The following is a 25,346-nucleotide window of genomic DNA, read 5'->3' as shown; positions in this document are numbered from 1 at the left end:
TTTAATGTCTCTTGCAGGAGATCTCTCTGCCTGGTAGATAGCACCACGCTGCTTAGATTCAGTGCTACTATTTCTCCTAGGAGTAAACGAGAGGGGTCCGTGTCCGCTCGGGCTGGCTCAGGTGCCTTGTGCGGGTTCGGCAGCGGGATGTGGAGAGAAGGTGGCTCCCGGCGCCGGCCGGCGCGGCCGTTCCCGCGTAGCCGCTCGGGCTGCCGAGGCTGGGGGCTGCAGAGCTGCAACCGAGTCCGTTAGCACCGCTAACGTGGCACCTCACTGCTGGCAGTGGCCTGGCTCCCTCCACCTTGTCAGCAGGCAAAGATGCGGCTCACGTGTGCGGTGTTTTGTACCACTGTTGTTTTCTTTGTTTGTTGTGGATTTAGCTCACAGGCTGTGACAACTGCCCCTGTTATGGCAAAGATGCAGTGCACGCGCTAGTAATTCTCGCTTCAGCTGCACCGCTCTGCCTCTGCCCTCGCTCCGAGCTCTGCCCTTACGGATCCGCAGCAGCCGGCTTTTCCTCTCTCTGCCCTCCGTGCTCGAGTGCCAGCTATAGCGGCTTGGCTCTGACGGCGCCTGGGCCACGGTGGGTCTGCCCTCAGCCCCGCTAGAGCGGGCAGCCGGGAGGGATCGCGCTGATGGCCTTAGAAATCACAGCAAGATCCAAAGCAGGGGTGGCTAGGTGAAAAATGCCTTTAGGCATTCCCTGCCTCTCCGGTCAGTCCTCCCCTGGTGTCCAAAGCAAGCCCTTTGCCTGCTCTCCTGGCTGCAGCTGAGGCCATCCGTGGGTTTCCGGGGCGCTGGCTCTGTGAGGGTGCTTGGGAAGGCTGATCTGCATCCACCAAGGATGCGAATGCAAAAGAAGCATCGGTTAAACTGGATTCCTGCTCAGTGCGAACACTCTCCCACCCGGAGCTGAAATGGTTCTGCAAGGCTTCTGCTACCCTTCAGATGTGACAAGTGAACCATCTCGGTTTAGCACGAGAACAGTCCCTGTGCTTAAGGACCGGTGATTACCACTAGGTTCTTGATTTTCTGGAAATGAATGGGAAGATGCTTCTTTGGCAGAGCTTACACTGAACCAGACTCTGTAGCTAATTAGTAACCAGTTCTCCTAGGCGAGATTACTTGCTTAGACATTTATCAGCTTCCAAAAAGTCAACCTTGTGGATTGCAACAACTGTTGCTTTGGCTGGCAATGGGGATCTCGGCGTCTCCGTGTTCCAGGCTTAATTGCAAGAGAGAGCCATAAAACTACAGGGACGAACACCCTGTATTTTTGTAGCATTTATGTAGCAGAGATAAGAAGGAATTCTGCTCATGTTTTCCTCAGCTGATTAGGGAAGGGAAGCATGCAGCCCTGGCAGGAGACAGAAATTCAGGGTTCAGCAAGCCTGTCAGTAGGTGATGTTGCTGAAACTGCCGCAGGAGAGCACCCTCCGGCGCACATATGTCACCGGGAAAAGATTTCTGGAATTTCCCTGGTATTTCATTTCATGAAGGACATCCAGGCAAGTTAAATGTCCTCATTAGAAAAAGCTGTTGGGTTCTAGCATGGCTGTGTCTCACCCTTAGCTGGAGAACAGCAAAGTAGGTCATTGCCGATGTTCACGGCTCTTTCTGCTATGCAATAATATTTACTGCATCTGCTTGAATCCTTCCCGTTCTCCACCGTGACCTCTTCCTGGCCTCCACGCCTGGTTCCCAAGTGCTGCATGAGGTTTGTTTTGGAGACCCTTAGCGTTGCTCTTGCAGCGATGCCAAACTCTGCGGGAGCGTGCAATGTCTCGTTCACCCGTCCGGCGAATAAAACAGGCCATGGCCACGCTGGTGTGGCCACAGGTGCCTGCGCCGGGGTGTCCTCCGGCAGCGGCCAGCGGCAGACAGGGAGGACAGAGCCATCCTTCCCTGCGCTGTGCTGCTGCAGCTTCTGGGATCCTGGGCTGGAGGTTGTACCCGCAGCTGGGCTTAAAGGACGCGGATGGATGCCTCCTCCTAGGATTCGTCTAGTCTCTCTTGAGCCCATTTGTATTTTCTGCCGCCACGACGGGTTTTGACTTCCCCGATGCAGTTGTGTGAAAACATGCTGCCTGTTGTTTGAGTCTGCCGCCCTGCCATTTCCCTGGGTTCCTGCAGCTCTTGCATTGCGCTCCCTGGTCATTCGGTCTGACTTCACCTGCCTTAACGAGTCTCTTTGCAGGCTAAAGACTCCTGATCTACTTAGTCTATTCCTCCCACAGAAAGCTTTACACCCCCTTGCCATGTCTGTTGGCCTTCCCTGTGTCATATCGTCTTTGAGGAGGGGAACCACAACTGTACGTGGCTCCTCTGTGGATTTGGCCTGCGGTGTAACAGCCTGTCCGGTTTGATTCTGTATTCTTTTCCTAATCATTCCTAATGGTTGTTTTTTCTTTTATTATTTTTTAATTGACCACTGCTGACGCTCAGCTGTCGACTTTGTGGTACTACCTGCAAGGACTTTGGGTCTTTCCTGGGTGCTCGTAGCTAATTTGCAGACCTTGTAGTGTCTGCAGAGGAAGATGATTTCCCCCATGTGGATGATGCTGATAATTGATGAAAATTTTCATCTGCTGCTTTATCATCAGGTCGCTCAGTATTGTAGGATCCTCCTGCAACCCTTTACAGCCAGCTTTAGGTTTGACCGCACTGGGTGATTTGGAATCATCACCCTCATTTCTGAATCCACTGAATAGCAGAGAGCCTTGTGGGGCCCCACAAATAATGTTTTCTCCCGTGTTCCCCTTCTGCTTGTTTCCTGTCGTTTAGCCAAGGAGATATCCTCCTTTGTCCCGCTGCATCCCCGGTCGGGCAGGCAGGTTGAAAGCCTGCCTCTTGGGATTTATTTCTGTAAGTCTTTGTATCCCTGAACAGTATGAAAAGACTCTTTCTCCTCCCACGTCTCTCTATTATTTTCTGCTTTCAATAGAAAGGAATGTTCTACAGGGGTCTGAAGCTCAGAGAAGTTTCTCGTCCTCGCTTTGCCCCTAGCTGCTTGCAGCCATTCGGGGTTGCGCAGAAGGGAGAATTTTCCCAGCAGATCATTAGCAAGAATTAGCATCTTCCTGATCTTGCTGCCTTTTTTTCTGATGTGAGCCTGAAAACTACTGTGCATTGGCAGATTGGGCAGAGCAAATCACAGCTCCCCGCCTGGGGCGGCGGGAGCGAGACACCTCCGGGATCCCGGGCGGCGGGAGAGCAGATGCCCTCTCGGTTCATGTGAGTAACGATTCTGCCACGAGCTCTGCTTTGAGCGACTCTGTTTGCTGATCCTGATGAGAGCTGGGGACAGTTAGCATTTTCCTGCTTGCAACCAGTAATTGACCGAGATGAGGGTTTTGGCTGGTTCCCAAGGTGGGATGGGTGGGACTGGCCCCAGGTGAGGCTTGTTTGGGAGGGGAGCCCTGGGAAGGACCTGATTGGGCAACAGGAAGAGGGCAGAGGACCTTTAAGCCTCAGTTTAGCTAGAGCTAATTTTTGTTTTGCCTCCCAAGATGGAGGAGGGGGGGTCTGCCTTTGCTTACGAGAGAGTGCACTGATGAGAAGGAAGTTGTGTTGGATTGATAGCATTTGTAGGGGCCAAGAACGTTTTTCATGGGCCAAGACCCACTTGGCTTTCTGGCCTTCCTTCCAATGTCAGCAGCTGGAGAAGGGACCCCGGGGACAGCTGTCAGGTGAGTCTAGAGCAGTAGCAGGGCAATGTGTGTTCCCAGCGTGGAGCAGGGTCTGAAAGGGTGCAAAGCCGTGGGAAAAGGGCACAGACCTGGGGGTCTGGTGGGGGACGTTCCCTGCCTGGGGATCTCCAACTCGTGGACGACGGGCCACCCTGCAGCTGGGCTGTGAGCGTGGCCACACTGAAACAAGTGATAACTAATGGCAGTAGGTAAACGAGGTGCAGAGACTTGCTGTATTGCTGATAGGAATAATATTCCCCTTCTCGGGCAGGTAGTAGTAAAAGGGTTGGCCATTGGCTCCAGGAACCGAGCGGCAGATTGTGACAAGTGAATTGCTGTCTTTTTAGTTTAATGATTTGTTTAGGTTTAAGTTTGTTAGCAGTTGGTTGGCACGAATCACAAGGCTGTTGTTATCCCTGTGTGTAGCAGCACCTCTAGCATTAAAGGCCTGGTGATTTCCCAGTGGATTCTGGTGTGCAGCAGCCTGAGAAATCCCCAGCGGGGTTTGCGGGGCCTCGCAGCGAGGGAGCGTTAGCGAGGGATCGTTTCGTGCTTTCGGCAGCGTTTGGTTTCACAACCTGGGGAATGGGTCTGCTTTGAAATGGCCTCACGTGTGTTCCCGGGCTGCCTCGCAGTTCCCAGCACTGCAACGAGGACAGAGGGTCGTGTCCTTGCCGGGGAAGGGCTGGGTGCTCAGGGGAACCTGCACTTCAGCATCCAGCTCATACGAGGAAGATTTAGTTTAACGTTGTAGTCCATAAATAGCCCTGGAGATCGCTGGGTCAGGAATTTCCCGGCTGGGTTAGCGACCTTGGCTCAGCAGACGTTTTTTCAGGTTCTCACCTCCTTCGGCAGTTGGCCATGGCTGAGATGTGGAGACGTGCTGTGTGCTGGGGTGTGTGTGTGTGTGCTGGTGTGTGTGCTGGGGTGTGCGTGTGTGCGAGCGGCTGTTGCTGAGGGTGTCCTCTGCGGGAAGGGCCCGCTGTGAGGGTGACTCAGTCTGCCAGAGCGCGGGTCTGGGCTCCAAGTGCTGAGGGCTCAGCGTGGACTTCATTCTCCACCTCGGGAAGATAACGAGTTTTGCAGGGAAGGTTTCAGCAGAAGGAAGTGAGTCAGGTCCCGCTGGGCACTTGTTTTGCCCCGACAGCCCTTCCCAAGCTCAAGATTTCCAAGATTTTCCTTCCTGAGGTTTGGGAGAGGGATGAGGAGCAACGCGGTGGTCCTAAGAAAGCTAAGTTGGTACGTTGTGCTGTAAGTGATCATCTAAGCTAATTTGCACTCTATTTGCATATTTACACAATAGACTAAAGCGGCTGCAAATGGACCATTATGTTCTATTGTCTGGCTGTCACTCTAATCAAGAGTATTAAGCACTTGCTCTGCGCTGTCATTAGCTTCACTGTGGAGGCTGGAGCTTTGGCTAATGATTCAGCAGTGCCTTGGGAAGGTGGTCTGCTCCCGCGGCGCTGCTCTCCGGGCGTCTGGGAGAGGGCTCTGTTCCCCTCGCCGTGCTGCTCAGCATCTCCTCGAAGTCCCCCCGGTCTGGTCGCGGGTTGCGGCTCTGCAAGGCAGAGGCCGTGTCCGTGTGCTTGGCGCGCCAGGGTGTCCTTGGGGTGATGGGCACGACGACGCCTGCTCCAGCCAAGCGCCCAAAGATGAGCAGCTCAGGGCCAGAGATCCTGAAGTTTAATTCTTTGGCGAACAGCTTGCAAAAGCAAAAATCCTGAGAATTCAGTGATGCCTGAAAACTGCTGGGCTTGGGAACTGGATGCCAGTCTAGTTCCCCGCACCAGCCGCGCGAAACACTTCCCTTCAGCTTTATCTTTTGGCACTAACAAACGTGGCCAGGCAAAGATCAGGACGCAAGTGTCTTTTCCTGCCAGGAGGCTCTTTGAGAGAGGCCCAAGCCTGTTTACTGGCTGCCAGACATCAGGGGATGTTTTCTTGAATCGCAGCGTGTCGACATGAAGGACTGGCCTGGCTTCCCCTGCCGCCTTGCCCCAGCGTTGCTGAGCCTTGGCAGCCTCCCGGGGCGCTGGGCCGGCCTGCGCGCCTTCGCCTCGCTCCGACGTCCCTCTTCCTCCTCGCCTGGCCTTTGCTTGCGTCTGCCTGGAAACTCTGCTCCCGCGGGGCCTGGGGCTGGGCCCAGCCGGGCAGCGGGGCCTCGTGTCACCCGTCCCCCCGGTCCTCTCCCATCGCGCCGAGGCCCTCGGCTGGCGGAGAGCTTCACGTGGCCCTGCAGCCCCCGGCACGGCACGAGCTGCCGGTTCCGCTGTCACTCGCTGCCAATGTGCTGTGTTTTGCTGTCGGGATAAAGCCATGAAACGGCTCCTCAGTGGGGCTGGTTTTGGCTTCCGTGAGTTTTACCCTGTTGTATAAACCGTAAGTGTGCCTCAGGCCAGAAGGGAAGGAGGAGAGGTAGCGCGGAATTGCTAATACAGGGTTGTCTAATAAGAAAAATGACTCTGGACCTGGAAGGTACAATTTATACTTCTATCTTCTGGAAAATAGCATTGCCAGCAGGGGGAACATTTGCGGAGCTTTGCACTGACTCATACTTCCTGTTAATTTTCAACACGAAATACACAAAATGCTAGTTTTTCTGAGGCCTGTGGTGCTAAATTGCCTCTGGATGTATAAAGCTAAGCAACAGATGGATTTTTTTTTTTCTCCCTTTCCAGAGGTCTGAGCAGCTCTGCAGAAGTTTCGAGCAACTGCAGCCCCTGACATAAACATTCCCGCTGCCCACAGATGCGGATTTGGATTCGGGAGTCTAATCTGGGAGACTAAGCAATGATTTGGATATTATGATGGGGCTGTTCAGAGCCCTTTAAACTCTTTGAAATGAAGCATTAAATCCATCTTACAATAGCAAGAAGCCGGTAAAACAATTAAATGGAAATGAAAGCAGTTGGTTATGGACACAGAGAAATGCTCATGAGCTAGAGAAAATGATCTTTTTAAAACAAATTTTAAAAAACACCTATCTTTCCCCGTTTCCTTTTCTCTGTGTCAAGTTCAGTGCCTGGGTCTGTAGTGTCTGCTTGCTCACACAGGTACTCTTTTCCATACAAGACCACAGTAACTCTGCAAATTCATTAGTAATCCTGTCAGCTTGGTTTAGTCTGAGCGGTTTCCCCCCGTAAGTGCTCGTTTCAACGCTGCTCGCGCGAGGGTGGCACGCGAAGGCTCTTTCCATGCATATTCCAGCACTTTTATTTCCCATTGATTGTTTTTAAGGCTGGGAGTCATTTTGGATGCCATGAATTATTGCTCAGTTGTGATGAGACTTGTGCTTAGAAAACAGAAAAGGTGTTCTGTATGTTGTACTTTGGGGGAGAAAACCCAAGAAGGAAGCCTGCCGCTGGCCCCCGGTGTGCGCTCTTGCCCCCACGGCGCTTCCCAGAAGGGCTCTCGGGCCACACGTTGGTGGAGGTCTTGTGTCGGTGGCTCTGGACACGTCGACCTGGGGTCCAGGAGAGATTTCTGCGAATGGCACTGCTGAGCCACCATTATCTTGGGGAAGGGGCAGGGGGGAAGGAGCTGGCTCTCCTCTTCTGTCGCGGGGACAGGAGTGACGGTGCCCGCAGGCAGCTGAGGTGCTGTGGCACTGCCGCGCGGAAGCTCTGTGGGTATTCACACAAATCCTGGCGAGGAAAGCCCTGTGGAAGAGCAAAGCTCTGTCAGCCGGAGGGAGTCACCTGAGGCTCGGGGAGGACCCGTCCGGAGCCGGGCTGAGCCCGGGGAGCCCAAGGTTTGGGGTCCGGGTGAGTCTCCTGCGGGCGCCTCAGCGCGTGGTCTGTAAAACGGTGCGTGGCCGGGGCCTGCTGCGGGAGCAACCCTGGCTGCCGGGGAGCACGCGGCCGCGGCGGGGAAGAGGGGATCTCGCAGGGGATCCGGCAGAGCCGAGCGTCTGGTAGCCGAGGCGATAGGTGTCGATGAGGAATGATTGTAAGAGGTGAGGTTCACTTCTTACATGCAGTCATAATCACAATTCTTGAAATATTTCGAGCTCTCTTCTAATGAAGTGCCTGTGGGATCTCTAGCGCTGCGATACGCATCGGCTGCGGTAACTTCAGGGTGTGTTCTGTTATCATCTCTGTGCTGCTTTTCTTTCTGCCTCTTTAATGAAAGCAGGTTGTGCTAACTGAGAAGGAGAGAAAGCCACAATCATTTTAGTTGCTCCCTAGATGATAAAATAATGCCTGAACGAGTGCTGAACAATTTCTCCCCCTTCTCCAATATTTCAAACACCAGTATGGTTTTAGAATCTCCTGCTGTTCTACCTGCTGTAAATAGGCTTGGGATGCCGGGAAGCAGAGGGAGATGCTTCCTCTCCTCTTATATCAAGGTTTTGGGTTTTGCTTTCCCTCGTGGTGAGTGCTGGGTTGCGGTGGGCTCTGGCCAGCAGTGCTGGTCGTTGGGACCGGCAGCCGCCCCAGGAGCCAAGGGGTTTCCAGGGTCTTCACCGTGCCGTGAAGTGCACGTGACTAATGACAGCCCCCCCGGGGCGTTCGACGCAGCAGCACGCGAGAGCCAGGCCGGGCTCGCCTCCGTGGGCGCTCCGAGGTAGTGGCAGAGGGGAAGCGGCTTTGGGCCTAAACGACCCGAGGAATTACTCCGCAGATGCGGGTTCTGGTGCGTCCTGCCGCCGTGCCGGCTCGCTGCACCTCCCCTGCCAGGAGAGCCGGGCCAGCGCGGGCAGCAGTCGCGTGTCACTAGCAGGAGGGCTGCTGCCTGCCAGCCCCGCGCGCGAGAAGGAGCGTGCGTTTCCCCTGCGCGCTTGGACCGTTAGGAGACCCCACAGAGATGTCACTCAAAAAAAAAAGGGGGGGGGGAAGGGGGGAAATAGCTGTTACCCAGTAACCATAAGAGCTGTGGGAGGAGAAGGAAATAAATGATGATTACGTATATTTTAATAAATACAGAAAATGAAAGGGCAGCGTTTCCTGAATGGCTTTGTTTGTCGGGGAGGCTGGGGGCCGTGAAGACTTGCAGGGCCTGGCAGCTGCTGAGCTGGTCTTCACTGACGGGGCCAGAGCTGGGGATGGGCCAGCAGCTCTACCCACGCGTGAGTTGGGGGACTGAGTCCTTCCTGAAGGGGTGGCTGCAAGCAAAGGTGAGGAGAAGGAAAGGGGATGGGACTTCCCTCCTGCTGGGCTCTGTTCGAAGGGTGGGTTGGAGGCCTGAGCAATTCCCGTTTGAAATGGCTGTGGGCTGGGGGGGGACGTGGGGAGGGCAGGGAGCCTGGGGAAGCGCTGCAGCGGAGCCAAGAGCACGCTGCTTGCCATCAAGAGCTGGCTTTGGAGCGCCCGTTTGTGAGGGCGGAAGGAGGGCACGTGTCCCAGCAGATGAGGGCTGGCTGCCAAACATCAATCAGCCTTGGAAGAGACCTTGCCCTGAGGACCTGGCTGGTGTCCTTCCCGGAGCCAGGAGAGTGGCAGGCTCCATTCCCTCATTACCCGGCGTCTCCGCGGCTCAGGACTGAGGAAGGACAGGTGTGTCTGTGGCTCGGAGTGGCGGCGGTGCAGGGCTGGGCTCTGCGGCCATGGCTGGCAGGACAGGACGTGGCAGCGTGCTTGCTGCCTGGGGGCCCTTTGGGCGTGATCTAGACGCAGTCGCCCTATGATGGGTTTGCAGAAGACCAGGAAAGAGCAGTTCAGCAGCCGGAGGCTCCCGTCCCACCAGTACCCTCTTTCCACCTGGCAGGCTGCTTTTAGCAACGCCACGGTGACAGCCGGACCGCCAGTCCATCCGCAGGCCCCGATGTCTGCCAGCGGCAAGGGACGTGTCAGCCCCTGCGGCGCTCTTGCTCCATCATCGCTCCCAGCAAGGGGTTGTTCTTTCTGTACCGTTAGCGGGTGACAGTAGCCGTTGGCTGGTGTGTTACAGTAGGTACCGTGCACTGAAGTGTGGGGGAAATGGCTTTGCTTGGGCTGGGGACGTTGAGACTGGAGACTAGGATCTCATTTTCCTGGCTACGCATCCGGAGTCCCTGGATCCTGGGAAAGGATGGAGTTGGGAGAGAGCTCCCAGCAGGACCTCATTCCTCTGGCTCCTTCTATAGCGTGGAGTAGGGGGAGAGGAGGGCCCTAGACCATGTGTTAGGTGAGGATTTGCCCCAGACACGGGTTCAGCTGCTGCTTCTCCTCAGACCTCTCCTAGGAAGAGGGAAAGGGAATTCTGGGAGGTTCTTTAAAAACCTTTTGGTTCCCACAGTCCTGGGGGCGTCACGGAGAGCTTCGGAGCTCCAACAGTGCCTGGCAGGTCAGAGCAGCTGCATCGTGGCGTTTGCAGGTACCAGAATGGGGGATTGGGGGATCTGGTGATAGGCCTGGGCAGCCTGGGATTTGTGAGAGATCCAAAGCAGGGGAGTGCTTGGCAGTGGCTGTGGCGCATAGCTGGCAGGCAAGGAAGCTCGAGAGGCGCTTAGGTTGTTTCGTTCCTCATCGCTGACATAGAGAGTTCCCCCTCCCAAAGATAACAACAGAAATCCTGAAATGTGTTGTAACCAGCTACCAGCCCCTGGCGTTTCCCCGGGGCAAAGCTGTCTCGGGCGGGGAGACCCTGACGGGGCTCTGGAGCGCGAGGAGTGCCGCGGCCCTGGCTGGCACCTGCAGATGCGTGGGCTATCGCTGGTCTGCGCGTGTGTTTTCAGTCTGCAGGGACCGTGCCGTCAGCAGCGTAGCTTTTGTGTGTGCCCTGCGTTGAAATGCAGCTAGGAAGAGCAGGACCGTGACCAGCCCACGCCTGAGAAATCTCCCTGAGGAAAAGCAAGGTTGATGCGGCTCCGAGGCTCCTGGCAAAGCACATTCTAAGGGCACCTGTGTTTACTAAAACGGGAAAGCGATTGTGTCTAGCTTCAGTTTAGCAGTAGGAGAGATCCTCAGGGAGATCTTGTTTGGATCACACTCAGCGTGATCCCTGTTTCTCTGTTCCCAGGACGCCTTGCAGCAGGGTATCCCCCTCGAGGCGTGCCGAGCGCTGCCGGGGAGCTGGCCAAGCTGTGGGGAGGCACTGTCGGACTGATGAAGTGGTAGAGTGTTGCAATTTCCATATGCCGATTACAACGTGCGTTTTAGTAGTACATGGTTCTGGAGAAAGGAAGGGAAGGCAGGATAAAAATAAAGCTGCAGTCCTGTATTTAGCTATAAACCACTCAGGGATTTTTCTTCAGTTTGAAGACTGTGCAATAAAAATTCTTGTTCATGAATTTTTTATTTTATACCACCAGTGCTTGGAAGAACTAACTGGATTTTTGTGGCATCTCTGTAGCTCAGAATCCCTATGTTTGGGGAGAGAGGAGGGTTGCAAATTCTTTATGCTGATGTAAAGAAATGTGTGTGGTGCAGTAGCACTTCTTTCTAAGACATTGCTCATATCTTGAAGTCACTGTTTAGTAAAGGCATCTTCAGCAAATAGGTGTGTGCAATATGTCTTACCTATTTGCTGAACCTTCATCTAAAGTCAGCATAAACAAATGTGCCAAATTTTTAAATTTCTGAATGATTTTATATGCAAGAATAAAATAATATATTCAAAATTTAGCTGTTACTGTGGATATATGAGAACAAACGCAGATGCAAATACATAGCAGCAGTTGTTTCCAGAGATACTGATATCATTAGATTTTTTTATTATAATTTCTTAACACTAATAGAGGACAGCTGTAAATATTTGCTTTGTTTCACAAGGTTGACACATGATCTGAGGCCAAGAGAGATTGATTAATTGAGTTAAAAAGAATCACATGGAATTTAAAGAACCCCAGGTTTTACACTCACAGAGAATACCTGTGCATAGATACGAGCAGGTTTAGCTCTCAGTGAGTGCCAAGTACTTTTCCAGAGCTCGTTCTGTGACAAAGCTGCCTGTCTGAGCGCTGGGCAGTGAGAGCCATGGGCAATGCGAGATGCGGTGGTAGCTCCATGGAAAGGTGCCCTTTCCACATGGCAGTCTGTGTGTCCATAGCCTTGCAGCCTTAGCAGTCTGCCTTTCCTCTAGGAAAAAAAACAGGATGCTCTTTTACACAGGCACTTAATTATCAATGGAGTTTGCTGTGTGAGACAGTCTCCTTCAAATGGATTTATAATTGGAGGTAGGAACCTGATCCCCCATTTTAAAATATGAGTTATAGTAAGAGATTGGTATGATTTCCCCCTCCTTCTTCCCCAGAAGTCCAGTTTTAGGATGTTATCTTGGCCTCACAGCTATAATAAATCACCTTTGGGCCAGCGACTTTGCTGGAGGTAGCCTGGTGAAATTATCCTTTTGGCATATCATAGTTGAGCTTTAAGAGGAAAGGCTTGCTTGTGGCTTTGTCATTAGATCAATATTATATCCCCCTTTGCAATGTGGGCTAGAGATGGTCACTAACTTCTATACTTATATCAGTCTATATCCAGAGGGAGTCCTTGAGTTGACAGGAATTTGGCCTGATTTCTCTTAAAGACCAAGTTTTAGATCAATTTATATCCTAGAATAACCTCCCTGAAGCCCAAGGCTCTGCACAGATGTGTGACTCAGTGCAGAGCCTCGACTGCAGTGTGCGTATGGCAGCTAAAAGGAATCGAGAAGCTCTGGGGGTATAGAATTAAGTGGCAAACAGCAGCAGTGAAAATCACCCAAAGTGCTGAGAGTGAGCTCAGTTATCTTTGGGGCTGTGTTCAGCAGAAATGCTATGTGCTGGTTGCTCTTCCAGAAACTCGTGAGCAGCAGCCGATGAGGATTTTAAAACCTAGTCAGCTGGGAAGTTATTTACACAGGTTTGAGTTGTTAAAAGGTGTAAAACAGTCTGAAGACCCAGAGTTCATATCTGCAGTGTGCAGCAAAAAAATAGGTGTTGTCTTGCTCCCAATTTTGTATTAAGCTATTGAAGCTCTTTTGCCTTTAGATAGCTTAAATGCTTTGTACTGGAGGCAAAGCCATGAGAAGATGGTAGGATCTGGTCTTGTAGGCGCTTTGGGTGAGACCCTAGGAAGTGCATGTGACAGGAGTGGAGCCTTTCAGCCTTTTGGCTGCCTTGTGCTCCAGAGTTACTTGTGAGGGGCAAAGCAGCAGCTTACTGCTGAGGCACCGCGTCTCCTCCTCTTCTAAGCCCTTCCTGCCCGTCCCACTTTCCACAAAGGGCTCGTGGAGTTGGAGTTACTCCAGTGGCACAGATTAATTTCACCAATGAAGCCAGGTCCCAAAGGGTCAGGACCAATGATCTTGCCTTGTGCGTCTGTATGTAGGCTTTACAGCACTGAAGGGCTTTATTGGCTTGTGAAGGTAAGCTTCAGCTATGGTTTGAAAAAGGAGAGAAAAGACAAGCTCTTAACCACCCTGAATAATGGTTTGAGAGCTGTTTGAGTTTCATCTGTCTTATCTGCATGGCAGGGCAGTGTCCTCAGAAAGTTGCATGTAGATGACCATAGACAGCCCTCTCTGCACCTTGGGTCTCTCCCAGGCATTTGTAAGACCCTCCGTGCTCAGAGAGCCATCGGCATGCTGAGAAATGGGTGATATATCCTCCTGGCCATGCCATTTGGCAGCTGGACAGATGACCGACTCATCAGTGTTCATGGTTTCTGGTTTAATACTGGGGCTATCCGGATGATTTAAGCACCAGCTGTCCGGAGAGGAGGTTGTGCTTATGCCTCCAGCAGTGTTACAGTGCCATCTCCTTGTCTCCCTCCCATCCATACTTTTCCTTGCGTGGGAGGGCGGGTGGCGAGTCTCCGTTTTATTGTCAGCCGTAGATCTTTCTTGCAAGCGGTTTTATTTCCTCCTGGCGACTGGGGTTTTTCATTGGCTCCTCTTATGCTCCTTTGTTTGCCTGCTGAGAAGCAAATGTCCTGGGCGCAGCGGGCTGCGGGGCGTGCTGGGGGAGCGCGCTCCGCGCCGTGCCCACCCCGGCCGCCCCACGCGTGAGGCCGGCGGAGCCCTGCGGCCGCCCCGTCCCACCCATGCCCCCGGGGGGAGCGCTCTGCCGGGGGGGCACGGCCGCCTGCCCCGCAATGTAATTGCAGCCGGGGGGCTGCCAGCCTCGGGGCCGCGGCGGGCGGTGCGGGCTGCGCGGGGCCGGCCCCGGGGGAGGTGCCGCGGCGGGGGCGGGCAGGGCAGGGCGCCCCCCCCATTGCTGCTGCCCCCTTCTCTCCCGCAGGCTCTCGTCGCCCGGCGGCTGCGGCGGCGGGGACGGCGGCGGGAGCCGCAAGAGCGGGGTCATTCTGGACATCGCCGCCCTGAAGATGACGGAGCTGGAGTCTGAGGTGCTGCCACTGCCGCCCCGATACCGCTTCCGCGACTTGCTGCTGGGGGACCAGTCCTTCCAGAGCGACGACAGGTGCGGGGGGGACCGGGGGGGGGGGTACGGGGACAGGGACACACACCGGGGACGCAGGCGCTCCGGGACGCGTACCTGGGGAGGCACACACACCGGGGATGGGGACGCGTACCTGGGACGCACACCGGGGTTGGACACACACATACGGACACCCGGAGACCCCCCCCCCCCGGGGACGGGGACACGCACCTGGGGGGACGCACGACCGCACCGGGGGGCGGGGGGACGCGGCGCTCTCCGCGGTGCTGACGGCCGCTCCCCGGCGCGGAGCTCTCCGCGGTGCTGACGGCCGCTCCCCGGCGCGGAGCTCTCCGCGGTGCTGACGGCCGCTCCCCGGCGCGGCTGCCTTGGCTGGTGGCGGGGCCCGGGCTATGGGCGTGCAGGGGCTGGCGGCACCGGCATGTGGGGTGTGTCGGAGTGGACGAGCATTGCAGTGTGGGGCTTGAGAAGCCCGGTGGGCATGGGGAGGTGTATGGGTGTGCTGGGGCCGTGGACTTGAGTTGTTTGTGGGGATGCCCGGGTCTGTGGGGATGCCCTGGCCAGCGGGCTTTGGGGTGTTTCTGCGCATGCTGGGGACGGAATACACTGGGGTGTGTATGGCTATGTCCAAGAGCGCTTGGGCATGCCGGAGCTGGCAGGCAATGGGAATGTGTGGGCGTGCTGAGGCTGGTGGTCTCTGAGAGTTAGCGGCATGCTGAGCCCGCAGACACTGAGATGTGTGGGTATGCTGGGCAGTCTGCTCTGTCTGGGAGTCTCATGAAGGGTGAGAAGGATGAAGAGGGACAGGTCTCTGGAAGATGCCTGGGGCACAGATGGTGAGATGAGTGGCTTGTGTAACTCCCTGTCAAACCATGTGCAGAGTTTGGGCTAAGTGCATACATTTATTTAGCATAACAGGCTGGCTGAGTCTTACCTCCAAGGCTGCCTTTGCAGCAGAAGATGCTGAGTGACTCCAAACTGCTGCTGTGGATGCTGCACAACTCTCTCTTTCTTGGGCTGCCTAGGGAAATGGCCTTTGTGGGTTGAGTGCCAAGTGCCATTCCTCTCTGGCTGGCAGGGATTTGTTACCAGGTTGACTGAGCTAAAGCCAAAGGAGGAATGTCATGCATGGCAAGTGAATTCCTTGAGGGGAGTTAAATGAAGAGCATCAAGAACAGCCATCCCTTCAACTCTGTTCATATCATAAAAATCAAGGGGCTACAGTGCGGGGGGGTGTCAACAAGATTGTCATCTTTTTCCACCAATTAATTGCATGTTGTAATCAGTGAGAGCTATAGCTCTTGTTTGAAATAAATCTTCAGCTGCTGCTGAGTTAGCTTTTGGGTAGCTGCTGTGTATCCGGTACACCTGTATAAAGGCTTTCATGCATCTGTGTTAAAAGGTAGTTCTGTTTTTTTTAGGTACTTAAGCATCAGACATACAAAAATATGTGAATTTGTGTTTGAGAATGTGGGATTTACCAATGTTCTAAATAAGCAAACATATTTGTTATTGCTGCATAGGAACTGATCTTTCTCAAAAATGAGTCTGTGATCCTCAAGATTTCAGTGCCTGTATTTCCTTAATAGGCACTTAAAAATTAATACAGATTTATGGCACCAGGTGGGAGTCTGATCAGAAATTCCTGCTGTAAAAAACCTCTGGATTTCAGAATGGTTGTGATCTGGATCATTTCGATAAGTATGAAGGTCACAGTTATGATAATTTTCATCTTTAAGTATTTGGGAAGGATCTGCAATACTGAAGACAGCGATTGCAGATTGTGTGTTTATTCAGGATCCTACTGGTATTAACCATTAGTCTCCATTTTCATCTGGATTTGAGTGTTCCTTATTCAGAATCTCTCCTTATTTTTAGTGTGGAGACACTGGATTATATTGGCAAATCCATTAACTTTGTTTCTCAAGATGTCTTTGTTTCACTGTTTCCTTGGTGCTGCTGTTCCTAGTTTTTTTGACTTTTCTCTTCATTTAGGAGTATTGAAAATTTCACAGTGTGTTTGGAATTGCAAATCTATGAGCACACGTCTCTTATTCACACGTAGCCTAGTTGACCTAACCAGGAGCTGAGTGAACCACTGCTGTAGGCCTTTGGCAGTGTTACTTGTAGACATCAGTTGCAGGACAAGTCATTAATGATACTGGGACCTTGTAGCTGAAGCAGACTCTCTAGAGCAATCATAACCAGTAGATTATTAGTCTGCTCTGAACCAACTGAATAAGTAGCTGATTTAGTCTAGCAGAAGAAAAGGGGAAAGCCTTTCTGGCTTTGCTGTGTTTATAAATACTAAGCAGCTCAGAGATCTGCTTTGAATTGCTTTATTACAGCACTGACAGGAATGTGGCATCTTACTGCTGATGAAAATTTCCCTACCTGAACAGTATGAGGAACTGCAAACAATTAAATAGAACCCCTTGCACTTAGGGATGTAACACTGAGAGAAAACAACAGTAGAACCAAGTATCCCATTTCTTTCTAGAAGCAATGCTGAAAACATTAGTATCTTTAATATCAGCTTTTGAAAAACTCCCGTAGTGTTTTAGTGTGTTGGTGAAAGTGGTGAGGTTTCTGGGGTCAGCAGAAGCCTGAAAGGATTAGAGGCCTTATGGGAATCCACAATTCACTTCTGGGCCGTTAGAACCACTTTTGTTGGAAATTTATTAACCCGTCCTCATCGCAGCAGATGCTGAGGAGACACCAACACTGGACTGAGGTCAGAGAATGAGGTAATGCTGGAGCTTGAGGAGTCCAGAGTTTGCTGGAACAAGTGACTAATTTGAGAGCTGTGGTACGGCAGGAGGAGGGAACGTGTCCAGATAAGCGGCACAGACAATAGGCATGTGGAAAGCACTACAACTAATTTACTTCTGGTTCTAGAATGTGAAAGGTAAGGATAGGTAATCTAACCAGGTAAGGCTTCCTCTTTGGCAGGCAGACTGGTTGATGTGAGAATTAAAATAATACTTTAAATGCTGTATGGAAGGTGGTAATAAATCAGACAGGAAGCAGATAGGAAAAGACCTGCTAGAAGAGAAAGGGGAGGGTGAATGGAGTGATGCAGCAGAGGAAGAAGAGCCTAATGACAAATAAATCTGGTGTCATCAAAGGGAAGTGCTTGTTCCAGTATTGTCCAATTCATCTTTGATGCTCACTGCCATGAGACATCTGGAAGACTGGGTTTAGCTGTTTTTTAAGTGCAGTGCTTGAAATTTTTGCAAGGCAGGTTATTTAGGTTATAGAAACAGGGCTAACTGTCATTCAGTTCTAAATTTCCAGAGGATACAAATGACTGTCTCAGGGCTTAAATCTGACTAACAGAGACTGGGAGGTGATCTCTCCTTTGGGCAGATTTCTCTTTGGGCTCCTTTGGGAAGCCTAAAGTGGCTTTGGTTGTCTGTTAAAAGTCCTCTCTGGTTTAGAAGTTCCTTTCCCCCATTTTGGAAGGTTCTGTTGGTGTTAGGATACTGGAATAAAAAGAGATCTGGCTTTCTCTGTTATGGTGGTATTGCATTTCTTATCTCGCTGACATTTTGTTGTCATGAAAGTATTCAGAGCCACTGGAACACAACAGTAAAGCAAGAGCTTATAATGTTGAACTAGTAACAAAAAGAAGGTGAAGAACTGGGGGAATGAATACTGTTTCTGTGTGGCCTTTGCCATACTTAGCAGGTGACTCCTCTGGTTATGGGAATCCTCTGCTCAACAGCATTGTGGGCGGGTGCTGGCGGGAGCAAGGCCAAAGGGGGTGGTGGAGGGGACAAGGAGCTGCATGCGGTGGCCCGTTGGTGGCACGAGTTTGGGATTTGCGAGGAAGGCTTCTGTTCTCAAGTGATGCTGGTATTTGCTGATTAAAGGCAGCTGAGAAAGCACATCTGCTGAATTGATAAATATTGTTTTATACCACAAGCTGCGTCATCCCTTTGATCTTTGCTGTCCTGACTACGGCAGTTTTTGATCTCCTGCATTCTCTTTTCTTGGGCAGTGCTGACAACTGGGTTGGAGCATGTATATAAAAAAAAACCCCATAAATAAAATTAAACTGTATCTCAGAGCTACTCCATTAACGAGCTTATTTGTTGCCTAATTTAAATAGTCTGAATACTTTCCAGAAAATCATTATCAAAAGCCACAGTCCTATTTACAGTAGCAAGAAGTAATGGATGTCACTTTGATTAAGCGCATTTTTCTGAGACTCATTATCAGCGAAGAATCATTTTGATGGGTGAGGATGTTTGGAATAGCTGCATGTGCAGAAGAATTCAACAACATCTCTATAAAATTTTTAGCATCTCCTGTTTCAGATCAGAGATTCTTCAGATGTTGCATAACTAAGAAAATAGAGGATTTAACAAACGGGGCCAATTCTTTCAAGTTTATTCTTCCAGGGTGGATAGGTTTTGGAAGGTTTTTTTGTCAGTTTTCTGACATCTGGGCTATGTCTTCTAAACTTGTCGCTAGGTGGTGGCTCTAAATCACAGGTTGAATTATACTTAGCACAAGAAAATTGTATTGATGAAATAACAGGCTTCTGGGATCTTATCCTTGCAGTTTTCAGTCCTACCCTAACATGCCCAAAGTAATTTCCTCATCGGATGCATCATTGCATTAACGGACCTGTGCACAGTTCTGTGTTCTCTCAGGTTCCTTGAATACATCCTCAGTTGTGCACCTGCTCCACTGCCATTTGATTTACTGGGTCATTGCTCTCATTTTATTTGGAAAATGCAGATGCTAATTTAAAAATTCTGGTTTGTATCCAGAAATTAAAGACATTTATTTCTGTGGCGGTGATGTAATGGGTGATGTTTTAGTTTCTGGACTGTAGTATGAGCTTGGGCTGTACCATCTGCACTTGTGGTGCAGGTTTTGTACCAGGATTCAGGAGCTCCGGCTCTGGTGCCCCTCTCTGCCGCAGACTTCTCTGGCAAGGCCTCTCCCAATGGCTTGATTTCCTGTCTGCGAAAGGAGGATAACGGTATTTATTGTCTAATACCCAGTCCCTTCTATAGGTCTGTGTTAAGACCCAGCCTCGGCTACCCCTTGTGCAGAATCTCGCAAGGGGTGGCTCAGTCTCGCGCGTCACGCGTGAGCCTTGCCCCAAATCACGTACCGATAGCACTGATGAGGTTGACTAGATCTGAAAGGAAAACTTAGAGGTGCCTGTGTGACCGCTTGAATTTAATTGCTTCTCCTCTGCGTGTGCCACCTGGCAAAGCAAAATTAAAACATTTATTAATTGAGTTAGGCTGTTTTCCTGAGTCATCCCTTCGTCAGAAAGTTGCAGCGTGAGGATAGGCCAGCGAGTCCCTACTCCTGAAAGCGAAGCCTGGCTGAGCAGCCGTAACACCCTCTGCTGCGGGAGCTCGCTCCTGCGCCGGCCTCTCGCGCTTCCTGCGGAGCAGACCAGGAGGGCAGCAGCAGGAGATGGGCAAGTGGTAGACGCTGTTGTAGCTGCTTTAAACACATACCTACAGCTCTGCGTGTCAGTCAAGGCTGTGGACAAAACTGATTTCAGTCCCCATGAGCCTGGCGTGGTGCTTCTGCAGCAGTGCCTCAGGCCTAGACTAGCAGAGCTGAAAGCAGTGCAGACAAAAAGCACCCCGGCAGGGCACTGCTGTGCCCAAGCTTGCTGTCACCCCCCTCCGTCACCTTGCGGTGGAAGCACGGCCAAGAGGTCTGTCGGCAGTCACGGACTGCGGCACGGTCCTTTCCACGGACACAAGCCACTGGCTTCCTCAGCCTGGCTCCGGGCGGGATACAAGGGCAGAAGAGCCTGGTGGAAGCTGGGACAGCTTCATAGGCAGGATATATTTTTTCCTCTGTCTGTAGATTGTATTTTTATTCTGAATGAGTAAGTGGCATTCTTAATTGCTGTTTACTTTTTGAGTTGTTCTGAAAGGCTCTAGCGATGATTACTTAACTTGATGTCTTAATTGAAATGCTGGCTTTTTTTGTTTTTCTTTATCGATATTTTCCCACTACCTGTCGATGTCCTTTTGAGTATTCCTCTTAAGGCAGGATCCCCTGGACATCAGCAGGAATATTAGTAAAGTTATGAAAGTAATAGAGTAAGAGAAGTGCACTTCTCTTGTAATTATGTCTACTATTTTATAAATAAAACGTCATTATTCTTTTCAGGAATATTGCTTTTACTGTCAGTAACTGGCCCTTGCTAGCAATAAAAGAAAGTGCATGTAGTCTGGTGGAAAGAGTGCAACCGTCCCTAGAGTGATATAGTATACACAGCTGTGCCATGATGAAAAGAAGAATATTGATTTTTCAGTTATTTAACACAACCTAGCACTATGGGCTCAAGTTTCCATCCCTCTCTCATGTATTTTCTAGGTTTGTTGACTTTTATTTTGGTTTCTATTCAATTTATGGGGAGGATAGGCTTAAAAGGGAAAATCTAGTGTTTCTAATTACCTGAGGGTGTCTGTCAGTGCGGAGGAGAAAGCAAGAGAGGACAGCCGAAGGCTGCGCGCTGGCAGGGGAGTGAGTACCTCCGTGGCTGACCTCCGCCTCGCTGCAGTACAAGGAAACGCACTGACAAACCCCGGGTTTTTCCTGCCTCTTGACAAGCGGTACAAGACAGAATATCCTAGCTGAAAAGTTCCCCATAGAGAAACTGTCGTGCATGAAGAAACCGAGTGCAGGCTGGCTTGAAAAACCGCTGGAGCCTTGGGGTCGTGCAGTGCCCAGGGGTGATGCAGGGGAATCTCCTTCCCCGCGTCCTTGGCACGTGCTTACAGCCGGAGGGGACGTGCCCCGTCGTGCCAGCTGCGCGCAGGCTGCCGAGCTCTTCTCTCACGGGTCTCTGTGGTCCCCGCCAGATCACTCACGAGCAGATCCACAGTCAGTTGGCTGCTAAATGCCCCACCTACCTCCTCCTGCGAGCTGCCGTGTTTCAGAGGCTTCGTTTTGTGGTAGAGACTGTGCAGCGTGTGGATTTGGAGGGAAATAAGACCGAAATTTGAATCGAAACATCTCTGTTTCTGGGACGTTCAACTAATAAGGAGAATAATTCTGTATTATCTACCATTTTCAGCTCCGGTTATCAAGAGGGAAGTGAACACGTTGTCTGCTGAAACCCTGCAGCTAGCGCAGATTTCCCTGTCATCCCGCATTTGCCTCTGCTCTGTTGGCACCAGCTTGGATCTGTAGCAAAGATATGGATATTAATTTGCAAGGAGAATACCTCATATTCCTCTTGACCGACAGCTCGGTTAATGGGTCTTAAAGGCACTGTACAAATATCTTAACAGCTGCCTACAAGTGCGTGCTGGATGCCGTTTGCCTGAGCAGGACGGCAAATGCAGGCTGCCGGGCAGGACCGGGCTGAGCAGCACCGGCTTAGGAGCTGCTGCAGCTGGAGGCTGCTTCTGTTATTGTTCTGTTAACTTGCTGAACTACTGCAGTAGGAGACTTTTAAATCTTATTTTCTTTCTCACCTTTCAGAGGGTTCAGAGTAACCATTACATTGCTACGTTATACTTCCTATAAAATGTTAATGTTGAATTTCATGTGCCGTCATCACCTCAGTTCCTGTGTTCCTGGGAGCGTTCAGCTGCCGTTTGAGCACATTCCCAGCTGGCCGGTTTGACCATAGTGTTCCACATCTTTCAATGTCTGAAAATTTGTCCCTTCAAGCAGGAAGCGTGTAATATTGGGCGAAGCAATGCTCTGCAAGGGCAATGTTAGTTTGCAACTATTTCAAAGAGTTATTTTCTGTGCTGAAGATTACGTCAGGCCATTTGCTGTAGAAGGCAGCAGCGCTCCGCAAGGGCCATCCATAACTTTCTGGAGGAATCCCGGGGCTTCAAGTCGGCTTTGCCTCCTTGGGCTTGCAGCGGGGCCACGGCTTCACGGGCAGTGATTATGTCTTTGTTGTCAAAGGTAGGGGCATCTGTTTTTTAATTATTATCTTTTATTATCTTTCTTTAAGTGATGATCTGTGGACATGCTGTTTACTGACAGTCAAACAGGCCGTAAAAGTCGTGTTTTATGAAGGGAGGCTATAAAGTGAAGTCTCCAGACAAGACGGACACTTGAGGATAATGAGATTTTCCAAAGCAATTGCTTTGTGCCTAGTTCCGAAGTGCTGGACACCAGCGCTCTGTTTTGGGAACTGAAGTTTCTGCAATCAGATGATACTCGCCGTGTGTAAGGGTACTGGCATGCATGCATATTTTCCCCTGTGTTTTTCTATGATCTTTTTATTTCCATTGAATAAGTTTCCTCTTGAAATTGGGGGAGTGAAACTTGCTCCCTTGTATTCTCTCTGCTCGGGTGTCCTTATTGATGTTTCCTGCGTGTTTGAAGCAGTTGTGCAGGTGTGCGTGTGTGTGTGTAGGGGTGTGTGTGTGTGTGTGTGTGCGTGTGTAGCGCAGCGCACAAGCAGCCGTGGCCCCAGCCCAGCCTCGGAGCGCTCAGAGCCAGGCCGGACCGTCGGCGCAGCCGGAGGGAGGCAGGAAGAAGCTGTGCTGCGGGATGAGGGTAACAGCAAAAGCTATGGCATTCGCTGGGGTGTACGTGTCCGGGGGGGTCAGCTGGATAACAGCAGTAGTGAAACGGCAAGGAGTTAAATGGGTGAGATAAGTGCTTTGCCTGAAGGACGAAAGACTAAGCGTGGCGAGAGAGGGGCTGCGGGCAGTGGGTCGTTGAGTCGGTGGAGCAGGAGCTGGAGAAGGCTGTTTCAGGTGACAGGGTCTGCAGAAAGCAGAGCTCACGCAGAGCGGTGACAAGGTGCTACGGGAGGAGGAGGAGGGTTTCCTGGGGGCAGGCTGAAGAGGAGCCGAACCTGGCCGCTCTGTAGTCCTCGTGGCGGAGGCAGGCAGCCCTCGGCGGCACTGATTTCCAGCAGCCGCCAGCTTGCTCGTCAGTCCCTAAATGACAAATGCTTTGCTCCCCTAAATGACAAATGCTTTGCTCCCCTAAATGACAAATGCTTTGCTTCCATGCACCGTTGCAGGAGTTATAAAGGGGCACCCACAGAGAGGTTCCTTCGCCTCTTCTCTTGGTAGGGGGTTGCTGTTTTGATGCATTAGTCTCACCTGATGCAAGCTCAGAGACAGCTCGAGGGGTGGCACTCGGCCGCAGCGTGGTGGGACCTGGGAGCAGCCTCCGCCCCGGCAGGTCGGACGAGGTGTCTGCTGCTTCGTGACTTTGGGGGGACTGGTGGTGAAGAGCGCAGTTGTTTGCTGTGGCCAAATGCAAATCTCTTACTTTTTTGGGGATGCCGTTGCTTGCCGCTGACTTGCTATCTCCTCCCTCTCTCCCTCCCCGCACGGCGGCTGCTCAGCACCTTCGTGCCTTCTTTCCAAACCTGCTGGCATCCTCCCGGCTGCCCCCGGCAGCTGAGCCGCTGCCTGGCACGGTGCAGCTCCGGTGCGGCTGCTCCTCGCCCGCGCCGCGTCGCTCCTCGGACGCGCGGTGCCTGTCCAGCGCACAGGTGCTTGGTCTGTGGCTCCTGGTCGCTTCACTTAGCCCCGGTTCAGGTCTGTCGTCAACAGTTTCTTGTCACCAACGATTTGGGTTGCTGTTCTTTCATAATGCTTGGCAGAGCCCTCTTGAGGACAGCACAAACATGACTCCCAAGTAATTAAACTCCCCGAGCCCATAGTAGGATTGCGGTCTTGTTATTCACTCCGTGACTCTTCATTATTGTAACCTGCTTTATAGCTTTTGGCTGTAGCTGTACATAACGCTGGCTGGATGTAGAGCGTTCCCATACGAGGCCCTGGGTAGCGCTGCCGCGTGTGCAGGAGGGAAGCGGAGGGGATATATCGGTGCCTCCTCTGCCAGGCCCCGAGCTTTTGCTGTGCTCCCCTGGGGTAGCGGCTTGGCCGAGGCTGGGGGTGAGACTTGCCTTCACCCGGTGTGATCCAGGCTCCGGCTGTGCAAGGGGCCCCCCGGTTCGGCATGGAGCTGGAGGGTACGGTACTGTCAGAGGTTACTGAAACTCTTGGAGTTCAGTGTGGAATGTTAGCTTGTGGTTCCCCCTTCCTCCTGTGCCTATTGCTTTGCCTTACGTGTTGGATATTTTCCTCGCTCTAGTCTGGAGAAGGCTGTGGGGGGGGGGGGGCCTCCTTCCTCTGGACCGGGACCCGTTGCCTAACCTGCAATACTGGTAACTGGTCCTGCGTGTGTGTGAGTGTGTGTTAGCTATGACGGCAGCAGCGTTGCTTTTTTGTTGTTGTGGGTTTTTTTAAAAAAAAATCTTCATTTTAAGTATGGGCTAAATCTACCCATTTTCTGTTATTGATCTGTATGTTTAGAGATGTTCTGGGTTTTGTTAAGCAAATGCTGTTGACATGGTGACTTCTCTGCGCGGTGGAGTCGAGGCCACCCGCCACGCCTGGGCTCTGCGGCGCTTTGCTAGCCCCGGCGCCGAACGCGGGTTTCACGGCTTGTTCCGCTTCCTCGGTGTTCAGGGGCGGCGTATCTCCAGCCGACGGGCAGGTGTAAGTACCGTCCGCCAGTGCTGCAAATCTGAGACAGGCTTTACAGAGAAAATGGTGCCTTTGGAAGAAATCGGTGGGGGAGTGCAGTGTGGAGCCTGCCCGGTGATAGCTGCACTGTCGTTCCGGTATTCAGATTAATAACCCGGCTCTTCCTGCAGCACTACTGCTCTGTGAATTTAGCGACTGCCCTTCGGCAGGGAGCAATTACCTTTCGGTCTGTGGATAGTCGCAGTCGGTCCCTGAGCCTTTCTGTGTGACGCGTTGTGTCCGTTCCCGGTGCTCCGGTCGTGGCTGTTAGCAAAGCTGTTGCTTTTGTTGATCTTTGCAATCAGTCGCTGATTCGAGATTGAAACGGGCAGGTTAAGCGGAGAATCGGACTTTCCGCGTGCCTTGCACTGCCCCGGTGAACTGGACATCCAGGCATCGGTCGGAGCACGAAATGCGGACACCGTGACTCGGCTGGCAGAGTGTGCGGTAACCCCGCAACGGCGCGGAGCTGTCGAGAGACCTCCTCCGTCTGGGAGACGGGAGCCTTTCTGGGAGCAGGTGGTGAAGATGTTTCGCAAATGTCAGTTTGAGACCTGCCATCCTGTGGGCAGGAGTGACATCGCTGAGAAACGCGTTATCCTGTCACAAAGCAGCAAAATCAACCAGCGAAATGTTTACGAGGAAGGCAGGCCTTTGCCGAGAGCGGGTGGTTTTCCACCCATGAGACTCCCGAAGCGAGAGCTCCGCTGTGGAGTGGGAGACTCAGCTCAGGGCGGATGGGCGTCAGCACGGGGCGTCCTGGCCGTCCGGCGGGGGGGATCGCGCTCCCCGCTCCCTAGACGGTGGCGAAGCTCTGCTCCGCAGCGGCCAGGCCGGGATTTG

The 25,346-nt window shown here is 52.1% G+C and overlaps 1 protein-coding gene across 1 annotated transcript in view; it reads left to right on the top strand.

The window, feature by feature from the left end:
* Positions 1-25,346, top strand: part of KCNT1 (potassium sodium-activated channel subfamily T member 1) — a 75,315-nt gene that overhangs the window by 2,519 nt on the left and 47,450 nt on the right. The window contains exon 2 of the mRNA XM_026094504.2: positions 13,834-14,013. Within this exon, the coding sequence (XP_025950289.1) occupies positions 13,834-14,013 (180 nt within the window). The remainder of the gene's footprint in view (positions 1-13,833; positions 14,014-25,346) is intronic.

This window comes from Dromaius novaehollandiae, chromosome 20, assembly GCF_036370855.1.
Source record: "Dromaius novaehollandiae isolate bDroNov1 chromosome 20, bDroNov1.hap1, whole genome shotgun sequence".
Lineage (NCBI taxonomy): Eukaryota > Metazoa > Chordata > Aves > Casuariiformes > Dromaiidae > Dromaius > Dromaius novaehollandiae.
Note: the sequence above shows the minus strand (reverse complement) of the source record. Positions and strands in the feature narration are given on the sequence as shown.